The sequence below is a fragment of the Uranotaenia lowii genome, chromosome 1 (assembly GCF_029784155.1).
Source record: "Uranotaenia lowii strain MFRU-FL chromosome 1, ASM2978415v1, whole genome shotgun sequence".
Taxonomy (NCBI): domain Eukaryota; kingdom Metazoa; phylum Arthropoda; class Insecta; order Diptera; family Culicidae; genus Uranotaenia; species Uranotaenia lowii.
In genome coordinates, this window is record NC_073691.1 from 163,623,519 (window position 1) to 163,649,883 (window position 26,365).

At 34.9% G+C, this 26,365-nt stretch overlaps 1 protein-coding gene across 4 annotated transcripts in view; it reads left to right on the forward strand.

The window, feature by feature from the left end:
• The window catches only part of LOC129747605 (uncharacterized), a 166,815-nt gene that overhangs the window by 4,141 nt on the left and 136,309 nt on the right, over positions 1–26,365 (forward strand). For all 4 annotated transcript variants that reach the window (XM_055743734.1, XM_055743015.1, XM_055742261.1 and 1 more), the window contains exon 2: positions 20,155–21,333. In XM_055743734.1, coding sequence (XP_055599709.1) covers positions 21,266–21,333 — 68 coding nt within the window. In that variant the 5' untranslated portion in view covers positions 20,155–21,265. The remainder of the gene's footprint in view (positions 1–20,154; positions 21,334–26,365) is intronic.

Here is a 26,365-nt window from a genome sequence, read left to right on the forward strand (position 1 = left end):
AAACATCTCTAAACATTTCCTATAACCTGGTACAAGAGTTAATTGAATTTTAAATTCGTTTTCATTTTTACACCTAATTTAATTTGATTTTTTATCAAAGAAAATTGGATACCAAATCATGCTATCAATTTGATCCCATCATCGCATCATCTTTCGACATATTGATGCTTCAAGGAAACCTGATTTGCCATCGGAAAAATATGCGATACTGAATTAGGCTAAATGCAATACTCTATCATACCAAAGTCCGGATACATAAATCTTATTTTAAAAATCTGCTTAAATTCTTTCGTTCGTTTTGGTAGGAAAGGAAAGTTTTTAAACTGATGGCTTTTTGAAACTTTTTGAATCCGAAAAATTCATGGCAAACAAAGTACTGAGCCAATGAAATGTTGTTAACCGTCATTGAGAAGTGGAACACAATGATTGTTTTAACTGAGGTTCCTAAAAAAATATTCTCATTTTTTTCTAATCTTCTATCGGTAATAATTGGCCTAATGCACTGTGCACATCTCGAGGAAAAAGTAAAATCAGTTCAATCCGGCGCAAAAAGTTGGTACGCAATACATAATTAATTTGTTTTGAGTATTTGCTTCCACAACTTTCAAACATTTTGAGCTGCTGATATTGTTTTGCAAGTTTAATTTGATGTGCAAAAGTTCCTTGAACCGACTATCGTCTTTCACACATCTAAAGGAAGAAAGGAAAACTCTCTGGAGCCACTCGTATAGCTTGTGGATTTCTTTGGCCAGCACTCGACACAAGAAAAACGAAAGGTAAACACAATTAAAGTTGAAAAAGTTTTCAGAGTAATTGAAAACAACATCTCTTCCGAAGGCACATCCTTCACCTGTCCCGGTAACGTGAGACGGCTTCTGTGGAAGCAAATTTCCAATTCCTTGCCAAACGAATCCTGCCACAGCAGCTATTTAGCGTGCCCTGCCTCCCCAGACAGACACGTAGATTTGCACGTGTCGGTCGGTTGTTTTTGCGCAAAAGGCAAGAAGTGAAAGGTCAATCGTCTCAAACTGGAGCAAGCCATCCGGTTGGGAATTTTCTCTGGGCAGTTGCGACATTTCCGGCCTTCAGCTAGTAAGCCACGGTAGGCAGATTACCCAGCTGAACAGAAAGAGGCGAGACCACCCACATCGTCCTTATTAGCTTAGAGTATAGTGACAATGTTAGTTGATGCAGCCGGTTGGTATTGATGGTCTCAAGTTGACTGAATAATGACAAGCGTTGGCGGTCTGTAGGCAGATTCAATAAGTTGAACACCTGGTGAAATTCGCTAATGCTAAATTTAGATGAATTTAAAATTCATTGGAAGGAATCTGCCACCTTTGAAGAGCTGCCTTTATATTGAGGTATTCAATGTTTTTCAATTATTTAACATCTCTGAACCCCCCAAGTCAGTCTATAGATTTAGATGGAAACTTTGATTCACTCATGGGAGACATCTCAGTATTTTTTTTTGAAAATCGTTTGGACAGATCAAATGTTTTGTTCAACTTATATACTAAAGTCTGTTTCACATAGAATCTGGTCGGATAAAATAGATCATTTCTCCGCTAAGAAATAACGTTCAACAAAATTAAAAAAATAATTTTGTAGGGTTTTTATTGCACTTTAAGGAACAAAAATATTTGAAAATCATTCGTCAGCATTTCGGATGAATTTTCGAACTTTTTTGTGATAGCACCCATCCTTTTCTGCACAGTACTGCTGGTAACCTTATTCGCCATCTTGTTCCACCACTTTTCTATTTGAGCGGGTTTGTTCATGGTTCTGCCACATTTCTTCAGTTTGCCCTTTACTATTGCTCAATATTTCTCGATGGGACGAAAATCCGGACAGTTTGGTGGATTCCCAAGCAACCAAAAGTCGCATTTTTACTTAAAGATGGAACTCCGAAGTTCACATTTGGCTGAAAATTTTTTTGAGGGGAACTCAGTAAGTTACTACTCAGTAACTTCCATCGCCCTTTGAAAGGTTAAACTATCGATAACGGAACTTCTAAGCGCTTTTAATGGAACTTCTTTCAAGAAGGTCCAAAACGTTCGCGTCACATTCTAAAACGCACCATTAAGATACTTGAAGGTGTTTTAAAGGACCTGTGCGGGAATTCAAAGCGACATGTCAAAAATGTCTGTCAATTTCATGTCATGGTATTTGTTTTGTTTGTATCTGTACTGATATTTGCAAATGGGATTCGATTCAAGATTTTTTGGAATTTTTCTTATAAATGTTAAGATATTCGAACCAATTTATTATGATGCGAATTTTTGTTACTATTTATATTGTGTACTGAAAGTCCTTTAAACGAAATATGGTACAATCGGTTGACCAACCTGTTCAATCATCTCAAATGACATTAAGTTTAAATACTAATTATTACAGTGGCAATGAACTATTGCTGGATTGGTCGAGAGGCTGGTGAGTTTCATTGCAACCTAGAAAGCAGCGGTTCAGTTCTTTAGACGTAATCAAAAGAATATAATTAAAACCAATGAGATAGACCATGATAGACCGGCAACCTAACAATCTGACATCTGAATGTCAGAGCAATCTGTCAATCGGATTTTTTTTTCGGCGCGTAGAAGTTCCTTGACATTCTCTTAGAAGCTGAATAGCGTTCTCTACAGCCACCTAAACGAACTTGAAAGTAGCTTTGAGAACTTAAATTTTGGGCTGATTGGCATTCTCTTCAGACACAAACGAGAGCTGATTAAGCTTCTATGGAACCTTTTTAAGGGAATTCTGGTTGTTTGGGTTGATACTTTTTTCAACAAAATCGATCTTGTTCTCCTTTTACCTCTTAACGAAATCCCGGCTGTAGTGGCAGCTTGCCAGGTCCGGCCAGAACTTCACCGGACCTTTGTGGGACCGAATGAATGGCAAAACCCTCTTCTGGAGACATTCTTCTTTGTAAACATTTCCATCCATTGTGTCCCCAGTGATGAAAGTCTTAGTCTTCTTCCCACAACTACAGATCCCTTGCCAAATCATCAACTTACTTCGCAAGGTAAAATTTGTTACCGGGTATTTGTCCAAAATCCATTTTGACGTAAGTTTCGTCGTCCATCAAAATGCATCCGTTGTACTTGGTCAACACTTTCCCGTACAACTTCCTTGCCCTGGTTTTGGCAACCAGGTTTTGTTTCAGCGTCCTGTTGGGGTGTTTGCTTGCATGATACGACCGCAAGCCTTCTCCCAAACAAATTCGTCGAGCTGCCGTCCAGCTTCCGGTTAATGTTCCACTTTTACGCCTGGTTTGTTTTGCTCGATCCACCGTAAGGGTCTCCCGGTAACGTTGCAGCACCGAATTTACAGTCGATTTTGGATATTTCAGGAATTTCGCGATCTTTACTCCTGACCACGTCGGTTTCTCTACGTGAGTGAGCAGAATTTTCTCTTGCCTTTCGCGTTCCATCGTCGATAACTTTTGACTGACTGCTTCAACCTTGATGAAATTTTCACCACTAAGTGAACAAACCTCCGGATCAAAACACTGTCAATAGATTCGCGATGTGACAACTAGGGGCGCTGCAGTAAATGGAAAGATGCGACCAGATTCTATGTGAAACAGACTTTATACTGGGCTAATGGAACTTTGACAGGAGTCTAAATCTGTAACAAAAATTTGAAATTCGGAATGTTTGCTTTTAGCATCACACTAGCCGTTGAAAGTCGACCTTCAATTCCAAAACAGTCGGTTTGGAATTGAAGGTCGAAGGTTCTCTGAATTGATTCCCATCTCGAAAGTGGCCTTCTCCGAAAAATAATGTCCATTGCAGGGTTTCCACAAGCGTTCTTCCACGAAACAAGGCAGCTGACCTCTCTAATTGCCCCAGGCTCACATCATCGATTGGCTTTATTTCGGCAAAGAACCGATGGTTTTAAAACATTATGGTGGATAATAGTTATGTCAGGTTTTTCTAATGAAAAAAAAATAAGCTTTTAACCACTTTTAACTAACTTTTGTGACCGACTATATACGATAGATTGAGTACATGTACGTATGGGTTTTGTCTAAGCTTGCCAGATTTTTCGGTTTTACAAGGACTTAGCCGGGTATCAACTGAGGCATCATGCACCATTTTTCAACTTCAGTGGCTTCTTAAAACTTAACCCGATCAGAAGGGAAAAACTAAATTATATCAAGATGAGATATTTTGATACTAATTTTTTCCTATCTAAATGAGTTATAATTCAGTACTCGTAGGATGTTAAAATATCTCAAATTATATCAAAAAATCTATGCGGTCATAGCTAAATTAAATCAATCTTAGATATGCTCATTAGACTGAGTCGATTTGGGGTCATTTTGGAATTTCTCAAACCCTGGGGTCTAAAAAGCTTCGTCTTGGTCCAAAACTCATCCATGATTTTTTGCAAATTTTTTTAGTAACGTTTACATGAGTAAATTTGAACTTTTAGGTTTGTATGGAAAAATTGAATATTTTGTACTGAAAAATCAACATCATTTTTGTTTCGTCTGTGGAACCGAGCCAGATGATGGTTTTTGTGCCAATTTATAAAATTCCTAAAGGAAATTTTCCGCTGAACAACTTTGTCGAAGACTGTAACTTCGAATTCTATTAGGAAAAAAAGTTATTAGCTGTTTAACAGGGGTATATATTTTCGCACTGATAAACAATAAATTCAGTTGACATCACTGCAGGGTGCCTAGTGAGGTATTGCGTGACTATTTTCCATGCAACACTTCGCGAGCAGAGTGCCTCCAGTAGGGTGGGTGCATACTGAGGAAAAGTAGGCAAGGGGTACTAAAAGTTTCTCACACACCTAGCTTTACCCGCCTTGTTCGCGAGGCTCAAGCAGTGATGTCAATTGAATTTACTGTTAATCAATGCGAAAAGATATACCCCTGTTAAACAGCTATTAACTTTTTTTCCTAATAGAATACGAAGTTACAGTCTTCGACAAAGTTGTTCAGCGGAAAATTTCCTTTAGGAATTTTATAAATTGGCACAAAAACCATAATCTGGCTCGGTTCCACAGACGAAACAAAACTGATGTTGATTTTTCAGTACAAAATATCCAATTTTCCCATACAAACCTAAACGTTCAAATTTACTCATGTAAACATTACTTAAAAATTTTGCAAAAAATCATGGATGAGTTTTGGACCAAGAAGAAGCTTTTCAGGCCCCAGGGTTTGAGAAATTCCAAAATGACCCCAAATCGACTCAGTCTAATGCTCATTTCAAGATTATATCTCATTCAGATAGCGTAGTTTGATATTGGAAAAAACAAAATATATCAAAATTATAACTTATAACTGCTTCGAGAAAATTTTCTAGTGGAAGGTCAATTAACCACATTATTTGATAAAACCATGCCCCATATTTGGTTTCCTAAAAATTTGATTCAATTTTATGAATCTGTTGAGCGAAACTCGTAAATGTAAGGTTTGAGGCGTTGACTTCGATGTCCGTGTTTCAGAAAAAGTTGAACGTATATCAAAATAAGATATAATCATTTTATTTTAGCACAATCCGAAAAAAATCTTGATCAATGAATATGAGCTCAACCCCATTCAAGTTTGTCAATCAGAATAAGATATAATTCAGATTGGAGAAACTTAAAATTGAAAATTTGGAGTACTTAATTATAACTGAATCATATGTAAATATCTTGGTGAGATACGTTTGAGTTATTATTTTGATATGCTCTCCTGATCGGGAATGTCCTCAGATCATCATACCGCTCGTACATCAAAAGTTATAAAGTTGATGGGACATAGAATTAACGTTGTCAGAAAAATTATTGGTTTCACTGGTTATTTCTAAATTTACAAAAAACATGCAATTTTTACCCTACTAAGGAAAAGGGTAAGTTGCAACAAACATTGTTTTTGTTTAAAGAAAAATCAAATAAAAATTTATTGTTTGTGATGTCATATCGCATAGCGCACCAATTGCAGTAATTTTCGGTTTTATTCGAACTTTTACATGTATTCTGTAAAAAATGCTTTTGAAGAAAAAACATGTGGATGCTGCATACATTTAGGGGTAAAAATACTACAATATATTTCACTAGCTTAAATCTAAAAAATTAATGTGTGAATGGAAGAAATTTTGAAAATTTATCAAACGCGTGATGCAAAACAACCATATTCCAGCATGTGTAAACGATATTTAGAAGGTGAATCTTTGATTTGAAAGTTGATGCCTTTTAGCCCAGACTGTTAACTGAATTTTAAATATTTTTATTTGAAAAACAATATTGATTTCGATTTTTTAAATTTTCTATTATAATAAAAAACTTTTAAAAACTATCCCACGATGTGAGAAATTATGTCGCCATCATTTTGTTATCATTAAATGATAGTCTTTAAAACATCTTATCAAAAAAAAAAATGAATAAGTGTTGTGGTATATGATTGTTGCATCTAAATAAATATACCTAACCAATATCTATGGCATTCGTTTTCTCCATACAACGAAAAGGCGAAATGGAAATTCGAGAAATTTGTGTAACTGTGATGAAGCGTGTATTCCGGACACAACTTAGTCAGGGATGCCAATTATGATAAATTGAATTAGAATTCAATAGCCTTAGATAAAAAAAACTGCTCAACTTTGCATTAAAAATTTTGCAATTCAACAGTAAATGAAAAAAATATGCATTTAGTTAGTTTTTGTTTGCATATTAAACCCAATTCGTATCCCTACTTTCTCATTACTAGATGACGGATGAGTTATTTTAGTGGAACGCAAGTAAGTTAATAATAAAGCCTTTTGTGGACTGTAATAGAAATATGAAATTTAACAGGTATGTGATGATTAGAGGCGCCAAAAATAATTATGAATAAGATTTTTTGAAAGAATTGGCAAGACATAAAAATCCGAAAAAAATATTCACCAATACATTCAAATGTAACTTACAATATTGCGCTATCCAATCTAGTCATTAATGGGGTTTTCGACGATTTTTAATGAAAAAAAAATTATGTTGTTTTTATACTGTGCTAAGTTTGTTTTTGTCAAAATCTGGAAATTTCAAAACAAAATTATTGACCATCATCAAAATATGATGTTTGTTAGACCATTTATCAAATCATTATCATAAATAATGAAAAATTATACAAAGCTTGTATCCAACATGGAGGAATAATAGTAAAAATTTCATTTTAATGTTCCTTACTTTCTAACCAGGTTCTAAATTGAATGCTCTCAAATTATTGCCGAATATCCCGTACCCAAAAAAACAAAAGGCTTACAATTGTGCATTAAAGAAGCAAATTTGCATCACTATTTTTGTAAGGATGTGGACTTGTTAAACTTGGATGTGGAATTGAGAGATTAAATCATAACTAAAATTAGTTGCAAAAAAAAGCTAATACATTTCCAACGAGCATAAATCAAAATAAATCCTTCCCGATTATTGTAAAGTTAAATAAAAGCGATTATGACTTACGCCAAATTAATTTCAACATATATCCATCGATTAATATTGTTTGTGTCTTAAATCAAAAGAATTATACTGGACTAAAAATATTCGTGGAGACTAATGAAAATTGGAGATTTAATCAGATTTCTCAAAAAATGTTTTTATCATAGTGCGTAATTTATAGTAAAAAATGATGAATATTTATTCGGATGGCAACCCTGATCAACATCTTTTGCGATTGTCCATCAAAGGTGCCAGTTGATGTTGTCAAATCAGTACACCGCGAAGAACAAAATATGAACTCTTCAGGATACCACTGAATTGCATAAACCAAGATGAAATACAGGTGCAACGCCTTATATATGCAGCATCCTCTTGGCTGGACTACAGTTCATGAATAAACCCAAAAGGCTTAAAATCCTCAATAAAAAATAAAACAAGCAGAAAATCAGATCAAATCTTTAAAAAATGTGAACACCTAGCACCTCTGTCAAAGCTCCGACAAAATTTACAATGTAATACTTCCATTTATATCGCCAGATAGCGCTATTCGTGTCTCCCATTTTCTCGTTAAGTGGTGTATATCGCTAAAAGTATATCTGATCTTACCATGCTGTTGCATGATGCCTCGTTTAACACCAAATTTAGGAAAGGTCAGGTTCGGCCCAGTTGACCGGATTTCGTTGGAAAGTGCCCGGCTTTTGCCCGAATTTATTAGCAAAATAAAAAAATTAATATATATAATTTTTTTTTTGTATTTTTGCGCCCGAAAATGATTTTTTTTGGAAAAATTAACCAAAACATTCATGACCGGTATTTGAAAAATTCTGGCAACCTCATATTTTGTAGATTTGCCCAAAAACCTGACTTGTGTAAAATTTCGGCTCAATTGAACTTGATTTAGGGGTGCCTCAAAGCGCTCGAAGTTTCAATTTCTTTGACCCAAAACAATTATCAAAGGGGGGACCAAACGTCAAAATCTGGTGATAACTCAAAAGAAAATTTTTGGTCACAAATCGACTAAATAATTTCAAAAATTACCAAAGGATCACCAAAGGAAATCCGGAAAATCGAATTATTGATTTAGGAATGCCCCAAACATCGAAATCTGTTGTTATCTGAATATTTTAAAGTCGATTTTTGACTATTTTTTTTTCAAGATAAAATCAGATTTCGACTTTTTATGGATTTTTAAGTAATTTAAAATGTCTTTTTTTTATTATGATACATAAGTCATTAAAATTTTTTTCATTTAAATTATAAAAATTACTAAAATTTCGGTTTTTCCTTTGTCCCCTCTTTGGTGATTTTTGAGGGTCAAAAAACCGTAACTTCGAGCGCTTTAAGGACCCCTAAATCAAGTCCGATTGAGTTGAAATTTTCCACAGTTCAGTTTTTCTGGGCCAATCTACAAAATGTTTATAAACCGACCATAAATATTTTATCCTTGCTTGATGTGAATGAAATTTTAATATATGGAACTCAATAGAAAATTTTCTTGCTATAGCTTTGACCAAGACAGAAAAGCGGTAAAAGTAGCGAGAAAATACTTATAACGTCCCAAATAAGGCATTCTATTTTCATTAAATGAATCTAGCATTCTGTCATATTTACCGTCCAATTTAAAAAAAAATGTTATTAATTGTATAAGAAATTTGAATTTAAAACATTTTCAAAAAATTATCTTCGCCATGTGAATCCAAAAAAAAAACAGAGCGAGATATTTCAGTTTAGTATATTTCAGATATACACTGCCGGTCATAAGTTTTGGATCACCCCCTTACGAACTTACAAGTTTTGTTTGGCCATATTCAGCCACACGGAGAAAAAGACGCTGATTATTAAAATTATTTCAGCTGGTGATTGATTTAATCAAAGTAAAGTTAATTTTTACGCATTCAACTCCAAATATCATAGATTATACTTAAAGCTGCTGATTGAACTTATGTAATCATTATTCAACTGTAATGGTATAATTGATTCAACTATAGATATGATTGATTGAACTCAAAATATCTGATTAATTTGTCTATAAATATAATTGATTCAACTACGATTTCTAAGCTTTCATATAGGACCAAGGGATCTGAAAGAAGTTCTCTGTCAAGTGACAAAATATTTCCTACAATATTTTTGGTTGAATAATGCATCCTGCAACTTGCAATTTTTATACAAAATTTTGAAAAAAATACTTTTAGTTTGTCGATACCCATTTTAAGCATTGATGAAAATTAATCAAAAATTTACAAATTAAAGTGAGAGATTTACATAGTTCACGGTTCAAATCAGATTCATTTTCTACTCTTGTAAACTCGATTCAAATGAAAGACTTTAGTTTGAAACTTTGTATTTGAAGTATTTGCACTATAAATAATATTAAACAACAAACGAATAAAAGATATTTTCAGTTGAATTTTCACTTGTTATTCAGTTTTTAATTCAAAATTCTATTTTTAAATTTTTCCTCGCAAATATCTTAGCCGGAAAACAAGAAAATACAAAATCCGCCAATATCCAAATTATTTGATAATTTTTTTAATTGGAATATCCTTTTTATCGAAACACATCAGCATATTTTAAACTTCCAAAACAACGTTCATTTTGATTTTGATAAAATGTTCACAATCAATTTTGGCGCAAAATACATAATTCTAAAAGATCATTTTTTTTAATTTTTTTTTCAATCAATTATTGACATTTCAGTGAAAAGTAAACAAATACAAAATTTACAATTAGCCCAACGTTTCGCCCTGTGGTCTTGGCCTTCCTCGAGGGATATCTTAAACAGCCACACGGCTTTTTGAAAAATCCAAATCAGCTCACAAACAAATCTGTATTTTTCTGTATTGAAAATTTAACTTTTATTTTTATGTGTGTGTTAATTTTTTTTGACAAATGTGCAAGTTGAAATTGTGTTAACGACGTTTTAAGTTAATCTTTTACAAAAATGGTCAGTTATGAGTTAATTTATTAATGTAGCAGTGATAATTTTGCCACGAATTTTTGCGATCGAATCTTGATTGCTAAGCTTGTTAATTTGTTTTATGATGATAATTTGACGACGGAATTTTAATTTATTTTGAAAAAATTGTGTCAGATTGGAAATTTGAGTTTTTGATCTGATTCTCAAGCTGTTTCAATCTTAAAATTCCTATAATAGTGACAAACTTAAAGTACAGCCTACCCTAAATGGAAAGTGCAAAGAAAAAAAGATTTCATATTAATTGGCTTATCGTTATTTATGCGGTATTTTGCTAATTTTTCGAAGAGTGGTTATCATTTCTTGTTAAGAATAATTGTATTTTGTGACGTATTATAATTTAGTCCCAACCCTTTTTCAATCCTTTTTAATTGTTAAGATGCGTTTTTTCAAGATTTTAATTAATTGGCCCAAAGGCATTGCATTAGCAGGCGATTTTATCATATACAGTCAAACCTGGACAAGCGAAAGTCCAAGGGATTGAACTTTTTTTTTTCTCACTTAAAGAGGTTTCTCACTTATCCAGGTTCTTTTTTAGAGATGGTCAGCAACATATAAATGCATTAATGTGATAAAGAAAAGCGTGTATATTTGATCAGGATCCACTGATTTTTTTTAGAAAAATGCAACAAATCGAAGTTTTCTTGTCCCTGAGAAAAATAGAAGTTTTCTCGAGTTAGTTTCATTATGGAACAATGGATATTTTACGAAAATTACTCTGAATGACTATTACTTTATTTGTTGTTGGTAAAACTATGTCATTTTGGTACCAAAACTTCAGTACAAAAATGGGATTTTCTCTAATTTGCTTAGTCTAGCCAGGACGAGGATTCTCGCTTATAGCAGTTTTACATTTTCACTAATGAGGTTTTGTGCTGTAAATAGCTTGGGACTTGCTGATTCTTCTAATTTATAGAGGTTTCTCGCTTATCCAGTTCTAGCTTATCCAGGTTCGACTGCATTTTTGAAAAATCTGTATAAATCTGAGGGTATGAAAATCTGTATAAAAATCTGTATCTGTATCTTATCTGTATTGGCGTTGAAAAATATGTATAATACAGAAAAATCTATATATATGCTATCCATGCTAAATTTGGTTCCATCTACGTGATCTGTTTTCCTTTTTTAAAAGGGCATGAGAGCTTCTTTCCCAATTCCCATTTTTCTTCAGAAAAAAGAATCAAACTATCAAATAAAAATCAACTCAAACACCCTGCCATGCATATTTAATTTAGTTCCATTTGTTTAATTGAATCTCAAGATATTACAAAAGTTTATATTCGAAATAAACATGGAAACATTTTTCGTACCCAAATACACTCCCATGCAAAATTTGGTTCCATTTGGTTGATTAATTTTCGTAAAATGCAAAGATTTTTATATGGAAGCCCCTCCTTCTCCCTTTACATCTCCCAATTGGAATGAGAGACGAATCTCACATAGTCATTGAAACATTTTTCATACCCACCATCCCATCCCAAATTTTGGTTCGATTTGCTTGATAAGTTCACAAGTCATGAGAAAAAAAATTATGGAAACTCCCTCCCCCTTCCTATAAATCCTCAACCTGGAAGGAAGGAGGGGTTTCAAATCACCAAAGAATTATCTTGCACTCAAATACCCTCCCATCTTAAATTTAGTTCTATTTGCTTATTTAGCTCTCGAGCTATGGAAAAAAATATGTATGGGAGCCCCCCTCTCCCATTCCATCTATTTTCAGATAAAGATAAAATCGATCAAGGGATTTATGCTATCAGCTACCATGAACTTAAGCACTTTTTGGTCAATCCATCTTGAAGGAGTGTATTCGAAAAAAATGAAACACTTTGCTTTGATGAAGTTATCAGCGAAGTTACCTGGTAAGGTCATGTTCACATATGCAAATTTTTGCGATGTTCTGAAGTGGTTTTTGAGATAGCGTAAAAAAAAAGTTTTTGACATTAATATTTGGGCAACACGTGCCCCACCTATAATGCATACTATGAACCACCTTTTTTTCAAATCAGGTTTTTTTTATTACGTTTGCTGTTTTCTGAAGTTTGATCTTTATATTAATTCAAAGTATTAAATTTGGTCGAAGTTATAACAAATTTAGCCGATTGTGATCCTTCGTCACAAAAATAACGTATTTGACTTTTTATCACTCCACCGCCATTTTTACGTGCTGGTACGATTATCCAACTCAAACAGAGTTCAAAATTTGTGGGACCTTTGAAGAGCTTTGCAGAGAAAACGGTCGCATTTGGAGGCAGTCTTCTTTGTATTTTAAGCCATTCGTCGTGTCAATCGTTATGAAAGACTGGGTAATTTGAAGTTTTCACAGATCGTTAGCCTTCTCAAGTACTGAACATTAAATTTTTCAATTTTTTCCCCTTTGTGTATCTCAGAGAAAGGCAGGCGAGACTTGTCAACGAAAAGTTTCTGGTTGAAATTTGCCAGGTGATCGCTAAAGAATTTCGTATTGCTGTTCAATACGAAATTTGTAAAAATATTTCCCCACAAGCAGTCCAAATATTTTGCGAACGATTTAACCACCGTATTTTGTTTATTTAACCGGTGAACAGCTTTTCTATCTTGAAGAAATGAAGTCAGGTATATTTAAAAGTCAGTTAGAGAAATTTGACATTTTTTTATCACCACTTCACTTCATATTTTCGGGTTGATCTTGAAAACCCCTCTCATATTCCTCTCACTTATTGGAATCTTCACTTTTATACATACAAATTTTAGCTCACTATTGGGACTTCTAGGACTTTTTAAACGATTTATCATATGAACTTTGATCAAAGAGTTGATTTTCAGCTGTTTTTGGGTCTTTCACAGGGACTTTTCTAGATTTTTTCTCGATTTTTGCACTTACACATCCCAGCAAACATGAAATCGCATTAAAAATGATAACTCAAGTCATCAAAAACGTTACTGCTAATCGTAATTCCAACTAACGCAAGTAAAGGCACTAAAGGGTCGTAAAAATCGTTACTCGAACTCGGATTAAATGGTTTAAATCGGATATGATAAAAAGTCCGCCATGTTTGCAGATTTTGAAGACGATTTCGTTCCTTTTTTTTTTTTCTCCCGCGTGGGTCAAGTGAGAGAACAGCCTTGTTGTTCTCTCTACGACCATCAGTGCAACCAAATTGCTAAAAATCAGATGGTGTATTTGCAAGAATTGCTCAATGACAGAGGCAGCAAATATTGTCGCTGGCAACGGTTTGCATGCGTTGAGAGAAAAAACTTGTGCTCTCTTGCATCCTTTCAATATGTATGAATATGGTCGTCGCATATCGTCGAAATCGTATAGGGGAGATGAGGGCATAACGAGCATCCAGGGCATAATGAGCACTACGCTTTTCTACGAAAGTACGTATTTTCTTAAATAAATTCTCATGGGGATTTGTTTCGTACTTCCTATAGTATTAATTTATCACAAAAAAGGAATCTCCTTATCATCTTTACAGAGATATTTAAAAAAAACTAGCTTGGTTCTCAAGTTACGAAAATATTATAATTTTTGAGCACCACGAAATAAGCTCTTATGATCTTAAAATAACCTTGATCTATAATGTACGCACTGCAACATGATGTACACATTGTTTCTCAATTTTTACCATCATAAAATTTTTGATTTTTCACTTTTATCAATTTGAAAACACGTTTTTACTTAAATTTGTTGACTAGGGGCATATAGAGCACCATATTATCGAGGCATAATGAGCATTTTCTGCCGTAGAATCTAGCAGCGAATTAAAATTGATTTATAGCGCCACACCTTTACTAGTTTTCATCCGACGATTTAGCCTATTGGTAAGGTGTCGGAGAGGTAATCAAAAGACTAGAGTTAGATTTCTGTTCGAGGTGATTTTTTCCATTCACAATTCATGATCGATTTTTTTGTTGTTGTTACATTATACGGCTAGTAGCATCATCCTCCGAACAAAGCACTTAATTTATGAGCGTGCGTGAATTGTTTGTATTCTACAAACAGACCTAGATTATTTTGTTATTGCTTTGTTTGATGAATCTACGACTCACCTGACTTCATCGAATTGAATTCGCTGCTAGATTCCCCGGCAAAAACGCACATCTTGCTCTGATTAATGGTGCTCATACTGCCTCAGGGGGGGTTCTCATTATGCCTCCACAGTGGCTGGTTTTAAGCTTTTGACAAAAATTTTTAAAATGCATTTTTTAACGTTTTCATCTAGTTTTTCACATTTAAGCCCGTTAGGGAATAGGCTTTTCAAGTGTCTGAACACGAAACAATAATGTAACCTCCATATTATAGCTATTTTCTATGGTTAAATAACCGTTTTCCTTAAGGTGGCCATTATGCCCCCATCTCCCCTACTCTTATCGTTTTAGCCAGAAATTGAAAATATGTTTGTATATTGCCTCCACTTTGGTAGGTAAATGCTGTTTTTTCGAGTTTTGTACGATCATTCTATAATGTATATGAAACGTATAACAAAGTTGTTGAGAAATATACCTACAAAAATGTTTGCTGGGATTACATTACCAGGTGGCTTCTTTGAAAATTTTATCAATTTCCATTCATGCATTCAAAAGTTATTAACAAAATGCATTCAAAAGTTATTAATGTCACATCGTAAGAAGTATTTATTCCATTGATTGGATTCCTTTCAATATTCCCGCACCCAGTTTTTTTTTTAAGCGATAACTTTTTCAGCACTTTTAGCGGTTTTATTTTTTTTTAAATAATTGAACTAAGATTTTATTGATTGAAAAAAAACTAAGTGGAAACCTTAATGAACTTTCGTTCCTCTAAAAGGTTTCTATAGTAAATAGCTTACAAAGAAATCAACTTAGTGATTTTTGCTTACATTAACCGCTCTACGTTCGCTTTTAAAAATGTTTTAACACGGGATTTGAATATGGGCACACTATCGCTACTCCTGATATCTTTACTTAGTCTATTGTACATGGTTGGGCCTGTTGTGGCTAGTCTTCGTTCCCCTACTCTTATTGATGACATTTTTACGTTTAATCTATCGATGAATCGGGTGTTGTGATTATGTGTTACATGTTGTATATCGAAATTGTGATGGATGTTTCTTGTTTTTACAATTCGGTGCATTATAAGTAATGTTTGGTAGTCTCGCAAACAACTTATTGGTAGTAGATATACTATGTCCTTGCATTTTATACAATTCTATGGTAGGGTACATGTATGGAAGTTTGAAAATCGCTTTAATATACCGATTTTGTTGTACTTTTAAGGTTGACAAGTTAGAAATATTTGTGTGTCCCCACGCACTAATGGCATAAGTATATCGGCTATGCACAAAGCTGTAGTAAAGTTTCAGTAGGACATGCCTTGGTATAAAGTATGAAAATTTGCGAATAATTCCACATATGGGAGCACAGTTTTTGATTAGAAGCGATATATGTGGTTTCCATGATAACCGATTGTCTAGATACACACCTAGGTACTTAAAGCTTGAAACTTCTTCGATTTCGTTATTTTTATATATTAGAGGCGAATGTGGCGGTAATTTGGTTTTGATTCCACGAAAGATAATGAATTTTGTTTTGGAGACATTTAGAGTTAGCAAATTATTTTCAAGATATTTGTCTACAACTTTTAGGTCTCTCTCCATGTCTCTTATCGTTGTTTCTACGTCATTATTTACATATTCCAGTACTGTGTCATCTGCAAAGAGCTTCGGAGTACCAATTAGAGGAAGGTATGGTAGATCGTTAACGTAAATTAGGAAAAGTAATGGACCTAAATTACTACCTTGGGGTACACCTACTTTTATAGGTAGCTGAGAACTAAATGTGTTTTTTACCTTGACTACTTGCTGGAGATTATGAAGATAACTTTGGAGAAAATTATTCACTATACCTCTTATCCCATACGCTTCTAGTTTTTTAAGTAACAGATTATGATCAACTGTGTCGAAAGCCTTCGACAAATCGAGGAACAAGGCGGCCGGTATTTGCTTCTTCCTGTCCAAATTGTGTGATACACTATTCACTAGCTCCAGAACAGCGATCTCTGTAGAACCACCTTTGCGAAATCCATGTTGGTGACTGTACAGGAATGTCTCTCCTTCAAGGAATTCTAACAGTCTAGATGCAATGAGTTTCTCGAAGACTTTACTAAAGGCAGACAAGACGGAGATAGGTCGATAGCTATTAAGAGCTTTTGGGTCACCGGATTTAAAGACAGGTCGGACGACAGCAAGCTTCAAGCAATCGGGATACTGCCCCATACACACACTATCATTAAAAGTAGTTGAGAGAATTGGGGCTAATTCAATGTGGTAAGTTTTCAGTGCTGATACGGGGAAACAGTCTGCTCCAGGAGTTTTAGCAGGATCTAGTTGGGAAATAATAGTTATGACTTCTTCGACGGTGGCTGCTCTAAGGAACATGGAACTTCTGGTACGCTTTATAGTTCCAAATTCGTCGATATTTCCAGTGGAATTATGTTGTTTAGCAAGTTGTTGCCCAATCGATGTAAAGAATATGTTGAAAGCATTCGCAACGGCTAAAGGGTTATTTACAGCTTCTCCCTGAAGATTCAGTTCTAGATCATCAGATTTTGTGTTCTTTCCAATTAAATCGTTTATCCGTTTCCATAGAACTTTTATGTTAGAAGTATTCATCAGATTTTCGAAGTATTCTATTTTTGTTTTCCGTTTTACTCCTTGTAGTTGTTTATTGATGTGTTTTAATTGCTCGGTAAGATTGTGGTTGTTAGGATCACTTCTCCACTTCCGCAGAACCTTGTCTCTCATTTTCGACAGTCGCCATACCTCTAAGGTCATCCAAGGACAAACTTTTTTCATTTGAACTGAAACTGTAGAAACTTGGGTATGCTTTTCAAGAAGCTCAGAGTAGTGTTTTTTTTTGTTTTTTTTTTATTTTTATTGAGGAATTAAAATTAATCTAAATTACATCAGAGCTATGCTACAATAAAGACCTAAACCTGTCCTTTCCTGTAATTCCCTAACAGATATTAAGCTTGTGACCAAAACATTTTTCATATCGCTTTCTATTCTCCCATCTCATTTCTCTAATTTCTTTTTTTAACATGAACAAATTCGCGTTTGGGAAATGCTTTATGCAATGGGAAATACAACGAATCGTAATCCACATTGCTGCTTTTTCATTTTTATTATTATCATCAATATCTACTGACAAAAAATCTTCTAGTTCTAATAGGTTTATCTTAAACTTTTTCCTTATCAAATTTTTTACCCAATCTGTAACTATTCTAGCTGCATTACACTTTGACATTCTGTGGTAATTATTATCATTTTGATGGCATTTTTCACATAAGGTGGTATTCAGTCTTCCGATATTGTAAGCGTAAAGTTTTTCTTTATTAGGAATCAAATCATTACATAAAACAAAAAGCCTTGTTCTGTCTTCAGACGATACAAAATTTGAATTTAAATTTTTCCAGATTATATTCCATTTTAATGTTGGATGATCAGATTGTGCCTTTGGAATTATATTTTTTTCGGTTATAAATCTGTTATAAATTAATGCACATGTATTTAAATCCGTTTGGTGTTCTTCAAAATATTTAGCCTGATTGATCCACTCTCTAAAGTTTGAAGGTAGCATGTGCAGCTTGGAATAGTCAAATAAATAGAACTCATTATCATTATTTCCTCCACTCACACTATAGTTTATATTTTTTATAAGCAAGGATTTTGCTTTCGATTCTGGATCGACTAGTTTTATGCCTCCATCATTATATGCTAGGTAAAGTTGATCTCTGTTCACCTTAAAAATATATCCTTTCCATAAAAATTTGCCAACTGACATTTTAATTTTAGCAATTTGTTTTTTAGTAGGTGGAAAAATTTGCGCAATATACCATAGCTTTGATATAGCAAACGCGTTTATAAACCAAACTTTTTCGTATAAGTTCAAATTCCTCGATCCGTGAACATAAAAAAGATTATTTATATTTTTTATCAAACGATCAAAGTTCATATTAATTATATCCTATGGAATGTAGTCTTGTATTAGGATCCTGATTCCTTAAGGCACTATTCCTGAGAAATGCCATGAAATCCCTGTCAAGATTCTTCCAGTTGGTACGTCTTTGTGACAGGAGTTTCACTTCACGAACAGGTTTTTTACTGCTGTATGTGGTAAGAACTGGTCTATGATCACTTATATCACTTTCAAATGTGATATTTGTTATTGCATTTAGATCGCTAAAACGCACAATACTGTGATCCAATAAATTATTGCTGGTAGGTCTAGTGACTATGCTGTTAGAAACAGTCAAGCTGAAGCAGTGCATAAGGCTTTGGTACATTTGAACTGTGTTATCATTCATTCTGTTGACCGGAACGTTAAGATCCCCCAAAATGAAAAATGGTTTTGTAAGGTTTGCTTCCGAAAGAAGTAGCTCTATCTTATTGAGGAATCTAGAGAAGTTGTAGTCCGGTGGCCTGTAGATTCCGTGAACAGTCATTGATTCGCCATAAGAAATGATTTCGATTTCAATATTGTGATAGCCTTCATCTTGCATATTTTGTTTTATGTTGAATTTAATGTTAAAGCTTAGTTCTTTTAGAAATGGGACAGTTACAAATGCCTGTATCTCAAAAACCATTCGTTTGAACGAAATACTTTCTATGAAGGAAAAGTAGGCAATGTTATGATATTTCATGAAAAAATTTGAAAAAAAATATTTACCGTTTTTTGTAAAAGAAATTTCTACTTTATTCTTGGTGTCTCCCATTGGCCGGCGCACACTTTTTTCTGTCATGGTATTGATCAGTTTCTCCAACTTATACTTTGTAAAATCTATATTTTAGGTGGCTTCACCTTCCTTCTTCAATTTCTGATACTTTTTGGTCCAATACTTCTCTGGAAACTGGAAACTGGAAGCATTTTAGTGGATACAGTTGTTTCGAAATGAACAAATTTGGTTATTTTTTATCACATTTTTGAAGGTTTTTTTTTTCGGTACCGGTTTTACAGCTTAAGAGCTTTGGAACTATCAAAAAATGGCTGTTTGAGGTTGGATTTCAATGAGTCATCACTAGGCAACACTTTCAGCTTATCGGAGAAAATTGTTTTGGACATTTCAGCGATCTACCCTTAGCTTTTCGTTTATTGAAAATTAAAAATGCTGGTATGAGACTTGCATTCCTTGATGATCCTTAACCGTTGTTGCCGATCATCTGCTTCACTCCAATGCTTGATTTGAACTTTGTGGACATTATTGACAGTGTTTGCATACTTATCCACCACATAAACTCAGTAATTCTTTGAATAATCAACGGTTTTTTCAACTATCGATTTGATAATGACGAATTTTAAAGGAATCTGTGCAAAAATTTTTTTTTCTTTTTCTCAAGCATCGTACATATCTCAAAAACGCGTAAATTTTAAATTTTGAAAAAAATAGGTCGAATAGTACTTTTTACAGGCAACAAAATGCTGTTCAAATTTTTAATATCCAATAACTAGTTAACGAGCTATTAGCAAATGAAAGTGTCCCATTTCTAAAAGAACTAAGCTTTATCTCTAACATATATAGCTAGGCCGCCACCTTTACCACAGCGGGATGAAAATGTGGACTTATATCCTGGTAGATTGTAGTAAACTACATTTTCTTCCTTGATCCATGTTTCACTGATTACAATAACGTCAACGTTTGACTTCAAGGCTTCGTTAGGCAAGGTTATGTGTTGCTTCCGGAGTGATGGGTGATTAATTATGGCAGTGATAAATACTTACAACCATTTTCTTTTGACTTCCAGATACATCCGCAGAAGTGACCAACAGTTCGGTTTGAGAGTGCAGTGATTGTATCGGGGTGATTAAAGAGCTTCTTCGTCCGGTGGAACAAAGTTCGGAAAAGTGCGTATCGAAAGAAAGAGAGTGATCCTTTCAAAGTTTTTGGAAGCGTTACGTTAAGTGGTTCGACCGGGGAAAACGCTGCTATGCCCGATATTGCATTCCGTCTCCGAGTTTTTCGCCATCGATGCTCGGGAAGCAATGGCACCCAACTCGGCTCGAAGAAGCTGTGAACCTCGGAACGGAGCAATAATGTTGTGTCGGTGAACGGAATTCGTGGGAGATTTGTTTTGCTGCCAGAAAGTTTAGTAATAGCTTTTATTTCTCGGAACTTGCCTTCCCGGTTGCTGCCATTTTGGGTTTGGCTATTTGTGTTAGGTTGGCCAAGATTCGTGTTGGCATGTGCGGCTCAATTTTGGCGAGTTCCAAAAGCGGATGGTAGCAACAATGAATGAGTTATGGAGAAAATGGTAATTAATGCTACATCAAAGTGAAAGTGCTCATCATAGGAAAAACTGATGAATATCTCTATCCCGGAGCGAGTTTTTGGATTCGGTTCGTTAGCTGACTCTTCTTTCCGGTTTCACATTAGTTGGATTAGGTTGGGATAAATAAAGTGGTGGTTTGAAATTTGAATGGATACACGTGGGGTTACTCGATTGAAACCCAAAATAAAAAACCGCAGACGATTTTGGTTCTGATTGATGTGCGACCGATTCCGGCAATTGAATCGGAACTAATCGGATTCTGTGGGTTTTTCGGATAAAGTGTCGGAAGCCATTAAAATGCATATAACGTTGGGGCGCCAATTTAACTGTGGGTCTGTTTTGGAAGTACGCTGAATGGGCCAGCCATCAGGATAAAGCCCCGACTGTTCTGGGAATGAAATTGGACACGCGTTTCGATGGAATGCCTGCAGCAATTCATTGGAGAGTAGCTACAGACGATTGTGATTTCGATTGAGCGGAGCTCGTACAAGGTTTTAAGCTGAAGTACGCATTATCAGACAGAGCAGCAGTGATTCAATTCGATCAATTTCCAGTGAAATTTTCGAAAGAGCTGGCAATCGGGCCAATGCCGGTTGGAAATGTTTCCTATCACCATCGCAGAAAATACAATCCCCAGATACCACCGGATTACCAGTAAGTAGACTTCGAGAAAAGTACCTTAAATTTTATGCCTATTATGATTACTAGGGTCATAGCGAAAGGGTCATGTTGAACTTCAAAAACGAATCTGATGCATTTTGAAAATGCATATGTTTTTTTAATGGAATATTCTTGTAGTGACATGTTTAGTAAGTCACAAATTGATCGAAAGTGTGAATGTTTATAAATCAATTTCAACATTTCTCTCATTTTGATAATTTGTGATAAGTTTTCTTATTATGTGTAGTCTATTAATTTTATGATTTTAAGATTTTTGTGATTTTTGAGGTTTTTGTCATTGTAAATTTAGTTATTTTTGTCATTTTTGTGTTTTCTTTCGTTTTTTGTTTAAAATCGGTGAAATTTATAATTGAAGATTTTTGTTGTAAAGTTTTCGGGTTTTATTTTTATTTTTGAATCGCTCTATTGGGAGTGATGCGTGTGAAGTGATTGAAATTGTTTTCGTCAAAACAATGCATTTAAGCACTCTAATACTTCGGGACATGTTGTTTACTTTACAGGGACTTTAAAATGATTTAACCTAATAGAAACACCGAGAAGTGACATAGAAAATTGTTTTTTCCTATTTTTCGTTTTAGAGCAACGTTGTCATTCACAAATACTTACTTAATGGTCTCGTGTCGATTCTCCGGCGCATAGGGCCGTGGTGAAAGACCTCTACTAAAGGGTGATACGGTCAAAATTTGGTCAATATCAACTTGACGTATTTCTTTCAATTTTGCATTTAAAAAACCAGAACACTCCTCTTTTTGAAGGTGTGTGTGTGTGTAGAGTGTTGCTCCTATTTTGATTTTGGAATTCACTCTTCAGTTGTCAAAATGCCCTCCAAATAAGAAGAGCAGCGTATCAAAATTTTGCTCGCGCATCGCGAAAATCCGAGCTACTCGCACGCAAAGCTGGCAAAACCGCTAAAAGTTGCCAAATCAACCGTTACAAATGTAATTAAGTGTTTGGGGAATGTTTGTCGACAGCCAGGAAGTCTGGATCGAGGAGAAATCGAAAACCGGAAGCCACTGAGACGACAAAGAGAGTTGCCGGTAGTTTCAATCGAAACCCTAACCACTCTCTTCGATATGCCGCAAATAAGCTGGGTGTATCGTCTACGAACGTGCATCGAGCCAAAAAACGAGCCGGACTATCGACTTACAAGAAGGTAGTGACTCCAAATCGCGATAATAAACAAAATACGACGGCCAAAGCGCGATCCCGGAGGCTGTACACGACGATGCTGATGAAGTTTGACTGCGTGGTAATGGACGACGAAACCTACGTCAAAGCCGACTACAAGCAGCATCCGGGACAGGAGTTTTATACGGCAAAAGGAACGGGAAAGGTAGCAGATATTTTCAAGCACATGAAACTGTCAAAGTTCGCGAAGAAATATCTGGTTTGGCAAGCCATCTGTACCTGTGGCTTGAAAAGCAGCATTTTCATAGCTTCCGGGACTGTCAACCAAGAAATTTACGTGAAAGACTGTTTGAATAAACGTCTGCTGCCTTTCCTGAAGAAACACAGTTGTTCCGTACTGTTTTGACTGGATTTGGCATCTTGCCATTACGGTAAAAAGGCCATGGAGTGGTATGCCGCCAACAACGTGCAGGTGGTTCCAAAGGACAAGAACCCTCTCAACACGCCAGAGCTCCACCCAATTGAGATGTACTGGGCTATTGTCAAGCGGAACCTAAAGAAGGCCAGAAAAACTGCTAAGGACGAGCAGCAGTTCAAGGCAAACTGGCTTTCTGCGGCGAAGAAGGTGGACAAGGTGGCTGTACAAAATCCGATGGCAGGGGTTAAACGTAAGGCCCGGCAATTCGGATTTGGAAAAGCGGAAGCCTACACACCAAAAAATTATGAAAATTAGACTGGACAGAAACGCTTAAGCACCTATTTTTCTTTTGATCTATTCAAGGAAAAATCTAATTTTACATCTTTTCGAATATAAAATACACACATACATGGATGATTTCAAATCTCAGGATATAAACTTAAACTTGAAGTAATACGAATCGAATTTTACATCATTGTTCATCTAAAGTTTAAATCTTGAATTTAAAGCTGTGTGACGGAAAACATAAAATTATGTCTATCAGTGTTAGAGAGTTCAGTCAAAGCGTTTTCCATTATGGCGCTAGTGGTAGATTGATTTGTTGTTCATAATCGTATGCAGTTTGTGCAGTGATATTGACTTATATCTGTGTCTGATACAAATGCATTACAAGAAACGGAGTTTTAAACACCCGGTAAATGTGGATGTGGAATTATTCATCTACCAACGAAATTAAAGTATTTTATGGCTAAACTTTCCAATGCACGATTTTATAAAGATTTGTGAACGTTACCTTGTGTATAAAAATTAATGAAAAATAATCTGAGTGATCCTGAAGCAAGGTGAGTTTTCTAAGGTAAACATTTGTAATTAAAAGTAAAGCTTCTTTCACAAATTTACAGCCATATCAACTTTGGAACAAATAGAACAAATGTTAAATTTCTACGAACATGGTGACGTAGTGCAGCTCATTCAATGTTACTCGACGATTGCTGTATTGTCCATTAAGGTAAGCGATGACTCAATTTTGAATATATGATCTTGTTTTAGAAAGCTGGGTGTGCAAAATATTTTCATTGATAAGTAATTTATAAGGTTTTATAGTGACATACCATAGAATACTCAATTAGTTAAAACTCTACGCATCACCAAATTGTTCATAAGATTAAGTCTTCAAAAAATCTAAGCCAATGGCATCAGGTTATAAAACACTTCGAGCATGACAGTCCATTGAATTAAGCAGAACATTCAATTTTAAACCATACATTGGTCTTAGAAATTTCAGTTATACTTGGTTTATCCCAATGTTGAAAAATTAAATTGTTTGGATGTAGGATACCTGCTCTATATTATATTTTCGCTCAAACATCTTTCAAGTGTCGGAACGGTCGGAACCAAACAAAAGAAAGGATTATCGATTGTCGAGGTGTTTGATACATTTTTTTATTGTCGCTGGTTGGCAGTCACCAGCGCATAAACTTCGGATTTCAGCTGAATTGACAATATTTTCACCAGCAAACCTGCAAGCATAGAATACATATTGGAAAATATTAAATTGGATTTTTTTTGTACCTACATGAAGTTTAAATTCTGCCTCGTTCCGACTGCAGATTTTTATTTTCTTTCATTTTCAGTATTCCTTTTAAATTTTTGTAAAAATAACCAAACACTACATATACAAAACAATTTAAAAAAAATTAAAAGCGAAATGTTTACAACTAATTTGCTCAACAGCTCTTGCACCAGTTATTCAAAGCACCGTCCATAGTACACGTTACAATATAGAAAATAGTGTGGAAGCAAAGTGTAAAGTGAAAGTTGTGAAAATGGTATTCGCCTCAAGGTCGAATTTCTGCGCTCTTCAAAATCAGACTCACAAGCACACGTATAACCACGTCACATTATTGCTTATTTATGTTTTTCTATTAAAGGCTATTGTTGCTTAATACTTCTAACACACCATTTAGAAATCCTTTCTTTAAATCTCTCACAATTAAATAACACACTACTAAATCAAAATAGGTATATTATTTTCTGAAGTAAAAGTTGTACGTACTGAAAACTTTTATTTTAAATTACAGGCGTCATATAAAGATAAAAGTATCAAATCGTTAAGCAATTTTAGAGTAGCTCTACGGCCGATGACATAGTGAATGCGATGCGATGCATAATGGCGAATGCGAATCAATGCGACGAACAACATTTGATGAAAATGTGTGAATCGCTTAAACCTGACATACTCAACGCGGCGAAGCAGATGTCAATTTGTTTTGCCAATTCGCCTCGCATCACTCTCTCTAGGTCGTCGGCCTTATTTGATGATTTATACTTCTATACCGCTTTTGTTTCCAATCAGAGGTGCCAGGTCATTTTGTAAAAAATCAGGACACCGCGAAGAAAAAATCAGGATTTTTCAGGACACCACCAAATTGGTGAAAACAAAATGCAGTTCTGCTTAGATTGCATAACTAAAGGCGAAATATAGGTGCTGAAGACGCCTTGAATTATGCAACTGAAGCGAGAATAATCCTGACTGGCCTGCAGTTAATATAAAAAATCTTCATTTAAATGTCATTTAAATCAAAAAATCTCATTAGTTTAACTGGTTAAACTATTTTATTTATGATTTGTTTGATGTTCTTATCATTTAACAATAAATTTTGTTATGATTTGGATATTTTTTTAAAAATCAGGACAAATCAGGACATTTTAGGGGCCATTTTTAAAAAATCAGGACAATTCAATCGATTTTGAAAAATCAGGACGGTGTCTCGAAAATCAGGACAAATCCTGATAAATCAGGACACCTGACACCCCTGTTTCCAATGTCCAATTTGAATGTCACCTATCTGTTGTACAGTAGAGGCTTCGTTTTTTCGAACAGTCTTCTAATCCCATTTATTGCGAAAAGAGAGTGGAGAAAATTGAAACACGGAAAATAATAAAAAGGTAAAATTTACCGAGATAGCAAGGTGAACGTTCGTGGAAACCAAATAGGTAACTTCTAGGTATTTGATCAATAAATACATTTATTAATATTTCCAAGTGCCCCTAGCTGTTAGCACTTTAGAGATGCATCACAATGTTCCATCGGGGATAGACCTCGATCATCTCTGGAATATTCAATTCCCGCGGCCAGAACATTATGATTCGCTCCTGTGTGTAGTTTTTTGGAGCCGAATTGTTGGAGTGTATTCGGATTGCGAATTTGTTTACCAACATCCGGAGAAGAAAGAGAAAAAAACGGTGTTCACCTGGTCAGAGGCTGAATTTAAGCCTAGTCCACACTAGGAGACGGTTCGTCTCGAGACGGTCTCAGCGTCTCCCATTTTCTTCGGGAGACACTGAGACCGTCTCAGGTTCACGCTCTTTTATTTTAACTCAAAATTAAGTACGACCGTGGTTCAAAACATAGTTCAATTCTATGAACTTAAACCCTTTTTCCTCCTTGCGATTGAT